This window comes from Podarcis erhardii (assembly GCF_964252035.2).
Source record: "Podarcis erhardii genome assembly, chromosome: 10".
Classification (NCBI taxonomy): Eukaryota; Metazoa; Chordata; class Lepidosauria; order Squamata; family Lacertidae; genus Podarcis; species Podarcis erhardii.
Genome location: NC_138500.1, coordinates 70,185,231 through 70,195,146, shown reverse-complemented (window position 1 = coordinate 70,195,146; position 9,916 = coordinate 70,185,231). Strand labels below are relative to the sequence as shown.

General features: G+C 45.7%; 1 protein-coding gene across 1 annotated transcript in view; it reads left to right on the top strand.

Moving 5' to 3' along the window:
• Positions 1–624: 624 nt before the first annotated feature.
• Positions 625–9,916, top strand: part of LHFPL3 (LHFPL tetraspan subfamily member 3) — a gene marked incomplete at its 5' end in the record, with an annotated part of 262,237 nt that continues 252,945 nt past the window's right edge. Inside the window, one exon of the mRNA XM_081879450.1 lies at positions 625–1,114. Coding sequence (XP_081735576.1) covers positions 625–1,114 — 490 coding nt within the window. The remainder of the gene's footprint in view (positions 1,115–9,916) is intronic.

Here is a 9,916-nt window from a genome sequence, read left to right as displayed (position 1 = left end):
TATATTAAATCTATACCTTTTCTCACTGGGCCCTCACACCTGCTGTCCTCCCAGGGGGGTGCAGGGGGGGCCGGCCGTACACCAGGCGCAACATCTGGGGGTTAGGGTTAGGGGGCGCAAATCCACGGGTTAGGGGGGGTGCAAATTACTTGCCTTGCCCCGGGTGCTGACAACCCACGCTACGCCACTGCGTCCTCCTGTTGCTCCCGCAACAGAGGGAGACGCCGGAGACGAGGGAGGCAGACGGAGCCCCCCCCCCCGCCCCGCCCGCGAGTGAGTGAGTGAGGGGCGCCTGCCCGCTTCTCCCCCCCCCCACCGTCTCCCCCCCCCCCCACGGGCGCCGGGCGCGGCTGCGCAGCAGCAAGGAAGCCGGGCTCTCCGGCGCCGCGACGGAGCTGCGCTAGGGGGAGTGTTCAGTGCACTTGCCGCGCGCGGCGGCGGCAGCAGCAGCAGCCCCAGCAGCATCCCGGGCAGTAGCTCCCTCGCATCCCGGGTGGGCGCCTGCCAGAAGCGAGCCGGGCTCGGAGGGAGAAGGAGCAGCGCGCCCGCCCGCCCTGTTGGCGATGCCGCGGCGCCCGGGCGCGTGAAGCGGGGCGCGTCTGCCAGGGGCTCTTCTCGGCCACCATGCCCGGAGCGGCGGCGGGGACGGGGACGGCGGGGGCGGCTGCTCCAGGGGCCGCCTCGTCGGGCGGGGTCTCGTCGTCCGGGGCTCTGCTGCCTCCCCAGGAGGCGGCCAAGCTGTACCACACCAACTACGTGCGCAACTCGCGCGCCATCGGGGTGCTGTGGGCCATCTTCACCATCTGCTTCGCCATCGTCAACGTGGTGTGCTTCTTCCAGCCCTACTGGATCGGCGACGGCGTGGAGACGCCCCAGGCGGGCTACTTCGGGCTCTTCCACTTCTGCACCGGCAGCGGCTTCTCCCGGGAACTCACGTGCCAGGGCAGCTTCACGGACTTCTCCAGCCTGCCCTCGGGAGCCTTCAAAGCCGCCTCCTTCTTCATCGGGCTCTCCATGGTGCTCATCATCTCCTGCATCGTCTGCTTCATCCTCTTCTTCTTCTGCAACACGGCCACCGTCTACAAGATCTGCGCCTGGATGCAGCTGAGCTCCGGTGAGTCAGGGGTTAAGGGCGCACCGGGCCCGGGGCTGGGGGGGGGAGGAAACTCGCGCGTCCCAGCCCCGTCCGTGGGCCAGTTAGGTAACCTGCACGCGATCGCCTCACGCCCCCCCCCCCCAACCTACCCCACCTCTGGTCCTCGAAATGTGCATTTCCTTAGGAAGGCAGGAACCCTCCTGCTCATCCCGAGCCTTGGAATTATGATGTCCCCAGTCCTGCCGGGCTGGTCCCACTGTCACCCCGCCGGACCAACCACCAGACGGGCGGGATATAAGCAAGCATCGCCCATGCACCCCAAGGGGCAAGGCAACATCTGGAGATGCAAGGTCCAAACCTGTGTGCATGGAAAGCTCTTCGTTTTGTGGGTGACAAAAGTGTTAGGTAGCATTTTTGCCCTGGTGGGGGGGAGAAAGCTGTATTCCAAGGGGAGCGATGGCTTTTGCAGGTTAAATTCCCCTGCAGGGCTGGATAGTTAGTAGAAATAAACTTAGGTGCACTTAAAAAGATGCGGAGGGATAACCTGGGGGCACAACATTGCCCGCAAAGGGGTGGGTGTGTTGCATTCAAAGCAACGTGTCGGAAAACGTTGTCATCCAGGAAAAAACTCTTGCATAGATTAGGGATGCTTTCTTGGGGTTTGAAACCGTCCCTAAGAGAGAAGATGCCAGACCAGCCCTAGCAATGACAATGTGGACTGACAGGTTACGTATTTGCCTCTCTTTCTGTGGGATTTTGTACTGCAATTTGTCTTGCATGTGGGGAAAAGACACAGGACTGCTGCTGTGCACCTTTCCAAAGGATTGAGTGGATGAGACCTTGCAAGAGCCACGTTTGAGCTCACAGTGACAAATCTGTCCTCTGGCAGAGGCTGGTACTTAAGGAAAGGTCACAAGGAAATGGTAATGAGAACCTTGGGGAATGCGTGAAAGAAATCCCACCAGACAGGCAAAGTTGCTCTGTTCTTGAGGTGCTTCTGGTATAGCTTTCCGTGGCACTTGCTATGACAAATGAAAGCTGCTTCTCAACATGGGTGAGGTCTTGTTATTCATGTCTGATTGAGGGACAGCTGCGACTGTTGGGAGTAAGTGTGCATAGGATTGCAGTCAACATCTGTAGCTTCCAAGTGACTCTTTGGAAAGCAAAGAGATGGCAGTTCAAAGCCCATGACATTAGTAGATTCCTTACGGTCTCCAACCTTTATTTATGTATGTATCATATATATTTGCATCCTGCAAGGAAAGAAAAATACATTGTTCCCTCCTTCCTTGTGTTATCCTCCCAACGACCCTTTGAGGTAGGCTACGGGGTGACCAGTCCGAGGTCAACCAGTGAGGCTTCTGACCAGTTGAGAATCTGAGCCTGCAACCAAGTCCAGCAACTCAACTGCTACGTCACACTGACTCTTGTTCAACCTTTCTGACCAAGGCTTAGCTTTGGAGTGACAAAAACAACTGTGTAGCTATCGTGACAAAAGAGGGCAAGGAAGACGCAGATTTGCTGCACCACTTCAGCCTCTAACACATAAAGCAAAATGCTGAGAGTACCAAGACAAACCCTCCAACAGGGTATCCATTTATAGCTGATGAGGAAGGGTCTGGGTCTAGTTATTGAGGATATTGTCAGTATGAATCAGTCTGTGGCCAGGTCAGGCATGGCCAGTGTTTTATATATTTGTTACACTTATACTCTGCCTTTCCATTTTAAAAATGCCCAGTGGTATTCAAACATGTCCCAGGGGGAATCATAGAATCATAGAATCATAGAGTTGGAAGAGACCACAAGGGCCATCGTGTCCAACCCCCTGCCAAGCAGGAAACACCATCAGAGCACTCCTGACATATGGTTGTCAAGCCTCTGCTTAAAGACCTCCAAAGAAGGAGACTCCACCACACTCCTGGGCAGCAAATTCCACTGTCGAACAGCTCTTACTGTCAGGAAGTTCTTCCTAATGTTTAGGTGGAATCTTCTTTCTTGTAGTTTGGAGCCATTGCTCCGTGTCCGCTTCTCTGGAGCAGCAGAAAACAACCTTTCTCCCTCCTCTATGGAAGGATCTGATTGGTTAACATTGTGGTGTAGATATGTAACCTGGGGTATAAATCTGCCCTTGGAAAGCACCTAAGAGGTTTGGGATTTATTTAAAAAAGAAAGGTATGGTGCAATGCATATAACTTGGTTATGTTCAAGTGCCAGTTATTTGAACCTCAAGAGGGGAGACAAATAAGCAAATGACAGAGATTTTTACGGAGGTATTTTGCCAGAAAGTGAAAGGAGGAATGGAGGTCCCAGGGCAAGGCAGGCAATGATTTTTTATTTTTTTAAAATCAAATAAAAAAGGGTGATTAATTTTTTTTGGGGGGGGTATATAGTTATGTGAAAGCCAAGCAGGAATTCTTCTCGGGATTCTGAAGGTGCATGTTCTTGCTGTAGGTGGTTGGAATCAGAGGGCAAGGCCTCCAAACAATATGCTCTTGAGTTACCTATTGGAAGTTTCACCCAGGTGCTATATTTAGCCATGTAGTAGAGATTTCTACAGAGATGTGTGCTCTGCAACCTTAGTTGTCGTTCAGAAATTAATTTAAATGGTGGTTACTGCCAGAGATTGTGATTTCTCTGGAAAATATACCAGGCATTATTGTTCTCCTGACCTTTCTCATTCAAGTCTGATCCCATTCAAAACGTCAGATTTAGTTCATTACATATTGGATTGAGATTAAATTACAGGATTAAAAAAGCATGTGCCTATTATGTACCTAGGTGAATCTGTATTTTTAGTTCTGTTTGTATTTCTTTTGTGAGCTTCCCAGAATTTTTTTGTTGTGGGCTGGCTATGTAAACTTAGGTATTACATTATAAGTATATTTTTATTTTGCAATTATGTTTCACTGTTCGCTTTTTGGGAAGATCTGAGAGGGTACTAATTAGTGTGTCTTTGCATTTCCTTAATTTGTAACCTGGACAAGGATTTCATGTTTTTGGGGTTGTTTTTTAAGTCCATAATGGAGTTGAGTGAGCATGTATATTTGTTGTGTATGGCATGTAATAGCAATGTGGCTTTTGTAGTTCCGAAGCATGTGAATGATTACTATACATTAATGTTTCTTGCACTTGCAAGTTTCCCAGGACACAGGTATCTTGATATTAACATTAGTGCTTTCTGCAAATTGATACTTAAAGCAGGAGCACACCCTCCTTTATTCCTCGATGTCCTGCAGTGGGTTTGATGAAAAAACGAATGGATTTCAATAAAGTGGTCCAGCTTGCAGAAGAATTTTCTGGATTTGCAGACGTGTTAGATTTAACTTAAATTCCACTCCTGATCAATGCCCACCGGGTCGTTAGTACCATGTATCATTTTGAATGCTAAATATATAAGGTGATTTGTGCCTCACTTGTGTGATTCACATTTGATAAACGACTGCATGTTCATCAGGTCTGTTTTTCAGATTAAAGTAATACAAATGGTTCTGCAAGTCACTCCCTGCATATAAAACATGATGCAAATAAATAAATAAATAAATAAATAAATGCGAATTGCTATATTAGAGACGTATGTCTGTGAAAGGCTTTACTGAAGCCATTCTCAGGTGGTCACAGTATCATTAGATGTTAATAATTTGTTTCCACATAATGCTTATAATCTGCCAGTGAATTCAAGAGCACTGTTGTGAATTAACATTGCAAGCTGACGGTTAAATTTTCCAAATTAATTTTACTAAAACAGCGTGTCTTCCTCTTTATTGCATAGTGTCTGGTGCTGATTACTTTTCACATAGCAGAAATGGATTTGGTGTAAAAGGGCACAGTTGTTCTGTACATATAATTAATATACATAGGAAGCCAACTTTACTTTACTGTTAACTTTATGACTGTACAAATGAGCAATCCTGTTTTTAAAATAAAGTTGGCAATATTTTAATATTTATAAACTTTCCCTTTGAATTTGCACCAAAGTCCGCTGTATACATACGGTAGTTTGTATGCACTTTCCCCCCAACAAGGTTAAAGTTTCCAGAGCTGCAGAATAGACATGTGTGTGGAGACAGACGGAAATTAAATGCTTTAAAAATAAAAACACCACTGCACTGCTTCACTTTTTATTAAAGAGTACATATTATTACTGGTTTACCTGTCAGGAATTCAGGGAGCAGCCTGCTGTGGAATATCTTCACTTTAGTTGCAAGTTAATTAAACCCACCCCTTGAATAAGCACAGAATATCCCATAAACTACTGCTATCCTGTAAGTGTTTGGTAAAGAGATGTGGGATGTTGGAAAGAGGAATTAATGGCTTTGAAATTGTTAAGGAAACAATGATTTCAGTTCCTTATAATTAACGCTAATAATTTTTCCTGCAGGCTGTTCAGCTTTTTCAAAATATGGTTCTCTCAATGCACTCAATGCCCTTGCAGTTTATATAGGTCCTTTCTCTACATGCTATACACCCAAGATAACTATAAAAGGGCCTACTGATGTTAACTAATGCCTTTTGAATAATATATGTCCTGAAAATTAATTTGCAAACTCATTTTTTAAAGAGTAATGGGGAACTGTATGCTTTGCTTCTACAGAAGTCCAATAGTTTTTCTTAAGGGATTGCCCTTTCACTGAAAATGAGTAAAATTATTTGGTCATTGTGGCTTTGCTGAAACAGAGTCATGGGCCAAATGGGAAAGCCTAGGGGGCCTGTTTAGGCTCTTGGGCACGATGTTCCCCACCATGGACCCTAGACTATGTTTCTTAGATTTCTACTCAGATGAAGCAGCTAAATCCTTGGCTATTACGCTCCCAGAGAAAATTAAAGCAATGTATAATCTCAAAGAAGGCTTCTAATACAGCTTTCTAAAGTGTTAATTCAAGACTGCTAGATTAAATCCCAGAGAGGGAAATTATGGATTCTGTCTCTTGGCAAAACACAGGTTTGTCATCTTTATTGCTGACACCATTCCTTCTACCCAGGAAAACTAATTACAGCTTGGCTTTGTTTTAATGTATTGGATTGCTGGGGAAAATTCAAGTGTACAGTTGGCAAAGAGTGATGACTGAAATTTAAGTGAAATGTTGCCACAGTAAAGTTTCTGAAGCAGGTGGTTATTTTCATGGGGAAAATCAGTGCTTAAACTGAAATGGAAATGACATGATGTCTCTTTTTGGAAAACCTGTTGGCCAGTTTTGGATGGTCTCCTCTCTTGTTTTGGCATCCTTTTGATAAAGCAAGTTATGCTCAATGGTCCTGTTTTTTTCTAGGCTTTTAAAACAGTGGCTTCATGCCTGGACTCCTCTGGTCAGCTAAATTGAGTCACAGAAGATTGCTTTTTTGGCAAACAACAGCTTCTCCCTTTTCAGAAATAAGATGATGGTGCTTTTCTAGGAACTGATGTGCTTTAGCAAACTAGTCCTGTTGTAAAGCCATGGCCTGCATAACTGCAGCCGACAATGACTATCTAACAGGCCACTTGATAGCAAAACATGGGTAATGATGGGACAAGTACTGTATTTTGTCTTCCTCTTGACAGTACTGGTGTAGTCCAAGGGTAGACAACATAGTGCCCTCCAGTTGTTGATGGGCTACAGCTCCCACAAGCCCCAACCAGCATGGTCAGTGGTTAGAGATAATGGGAGCTGTAGCCTGACAGCACCATGTTGACTACCCCTGGTGTAGTTGTAGCTGACCAAGACTGGTTCTGGCAGCAAGAGGGAGACAGCAGGAAAAGTAGGAAGGTACAGCCATGTAAGTTTGTTCGCTTCCCCCTTTCTTCAGCATTTGGCTAAGCATAAGTGCTTAGCTAAAGCTGGAAAGCCCTTCATTTGTCAGGATAGATTAAGCCCACGGGACACTAATTACTGCCTTAACACACTTTAAAGTGGACAGGGTAAGCCAAACTGAGAACTTAAAGGTCTCAGGGGTTTTTTGGTTGCTTGTTCATAAACAACACAAAGTATTGCATAGTTACCACGTCTCTCTGCAAGGTTTGCCTTTCTCTTTCAAAGCAGCACAATTACTCCGGTGTTAGGCTGCTATGGAAACTGTTTTGCAAATAATGGAGTTAAAGAGGCAGTTGTAATCATCTTGACTTGTTGAGGTGCGATTTGCTAATGGCTCTTTTAAGTTTTCATCTGCAAATACAGACAGTGGAGAAGGTCTAGGTTTGAGTGTACAGCTGTTGGTTAGGAGGAAGGAAAGCAGTGGCAGCCAGCCAGGTGAGTCGCCATTTACACTTACCTTTACTACTACTTTCCCCTACTGGCTGCCCCCCCCCCCGCCGCAAAGGCTGTTGGAACCATACATCCTGTTGAGGAGAAGCAGAAGAACTATCTGCTCCCAAGTCTCTCAGTCTCTCTCTCTCTCTCTCTCTCTCTCTCTCTCTCTGTGTGTGTGTGTGTTAACCAATATTTATGTCTTGGCTATCATTAATCGCCACATGATTGTCTCTGTCGACAGAGTGTTGGCAATAGACGTTTAGTCCGCCATCTTTCCTCCTGGAAGTCTGATGTGTTGCCAGTGCTTTTTTAAAAATCTGAGCTTTTTTCTATGGCAAGGTCCTTCTGTTCTAGGTGTCCTCTGATGCCTCCATGATGAGACTTATTTGACGCAAGCAGATTTATGCTAGGCCCAAGAAGGATGAGGCCCCATCCTGTGAGCTCAGCATCCAGGTGCCTTGAAGCCACATTTGAGAAGGTGTTTTGACATTTGGGAGGTAGTCAAACATGGAAGTAAGAAATAGTGCAGAATGCAGCAACATGGCTTGTGGCTCTGTCTTTCAACAACACCCAGCACTGGTGCTGCTGAAAAAACTGCCCTAGGCTCACAATGGCCCATCCCTTCATGCCCCCAGTCTCCTTGAAAAGGAGAATACAGGGACAGTAGCCTAAAAACCCCCAAAGAATGTGAGAAGTAATTGCTGCATGTGTTGTGCCGCTGTGCCTCATGTTTCGAAATGGGGCTGGCACAGATCTACCCACTTAGCTGTCTGGCAAGCCATGCATTACTGGCAGGGCCATGAAGAGATGAAGGGCATAGGTGCCAGCCCGGTAACTATGCCCAGCACTTATGCAGCCACAAGGATGAAACCTGGAGAGGATTAGCCAGAGACCAGGCTCACCGTACCCTGGCATAGGTAAATATTGTAGTGCCCAAACTGTAATACTCCCTGGCCTTAACGGAAGACCAGCATTGCACTCCCTCTTTTAAGAGAGCCAGTTACTCCCACAATGTAGTTTTGTTGTTTGTCAACAAAGATAAGCAACTTAGGATCAGGGTATCAGAGGGACCCCTTTATTCTTTGCAGCAAAGGATGGAATGAGAGAATTTGTACACAGGAGGGGAAGAGGGTTGATGGGGAGTGTCTGAGCATAAGGAGGGAAGCTCAGACTGGGGAAAAGGCGGGATATAAATATCATCATCATTACCATCATCATAGTGTCCTCAAGCCATAATTATTTGATCAAGGATGCTATGTCAGCACTGAACCTGTGTGGCATGTATCTAGAGCCAGGTGTGTGTAGGCCCCTCTTCCAGCCTATGTCTTGGTTCACCTGCTGAACAAATTCTCTACCATGCCAGATCAGTGTTACCTCATATATATGAGCTACTAAATGGTTTGAAATTGCTAATGGTAACTAACAACTCTTATTTTAACCAGTAATGTAAATGCCTCAATTGCTCAATTACCTCTTATGTTACACTGATATCTCCCTGACAAGAATAAATCTAGAGGGGGATCTTGAATCCATCAATATTCCACAACAAGAATTTCATTAATACTTTTATTTGCTTTTAGATGCTAGATTTTTTATAATTTGCTCTTGATAGATGAATTATTCACTTATTTATAAATAAGCGTAGTAGATTAATGGTTTTTGCATATAGAATGGGAACAGTCACTGTACATTAATGTGGATGTGTGGTTAATCTAGAACACATGTTTGCCACCTGGTGTGGAGGCCGCTGCTTGACCTTTCTCCCTTGGAATCCAACAGGGATATTCATGATTGTGATCATATTGCTATCATTACCTCACATGGGCTCTTATGGTTTTTTCTGGTCTGGTGTAGCAGCCATAACATTCTCTTCCCATTTAGGAAGTGCATTCTGGGTTTCTTCGCTCCATCTCCAGCAGGAATTAGATACTCTCTTTCGTGGTTTGTTTTAACCACAGAATTACTCCTATATTGGTGCCAGCTACGATTGATTGATTGATTGATTGATTGATTTCTACACTTTTTACTATACAGGCAACTCCCGATTTAGACGCATTTAAATGACACACAGTTGTGCTCCGAATCTGGAAGTAGTTCCAAAATGTCATGGAGGCGCAGAATGGGCTTATGCATACTTGGCTGTTATGGGCCAGGAGGTCTGGAAGGGAACCCCCATGCAAAATGAGGACTGACTGTATTCAAAATATCTCTAAGTGTTGTTCAGCAAACAGAAGCAGCAACAGATAACTTAGAATCAGAGAATCTTAGAGTTGGAAGGGACCCAAGAGTCATCTAGTCTAACCCTCTGCAATGCAAGAACTGCAGGACAGATGACCATCCAACCTCTGCTTAAAAATCTCCAAGGAAGGAGAGTCCAGCTATTCTACTGCCGAATAGCTCTTACTGTCAGAATCTCCTTTCTTGTAACTTGAAGCCGTTGGTTCGAGTCCTACCCTCTAGAGCAGGAGAAAACAAGCAGGCTCCGTCCTCCATGTGACAGCCCTTAATATATTTGGAGATGGCTATCACATTCATCCAGCGCTATACTAGCTGCACTGGCTCCCGGTGGAGTACAGGGTCAGGTTTAAGGTGCTGGTTT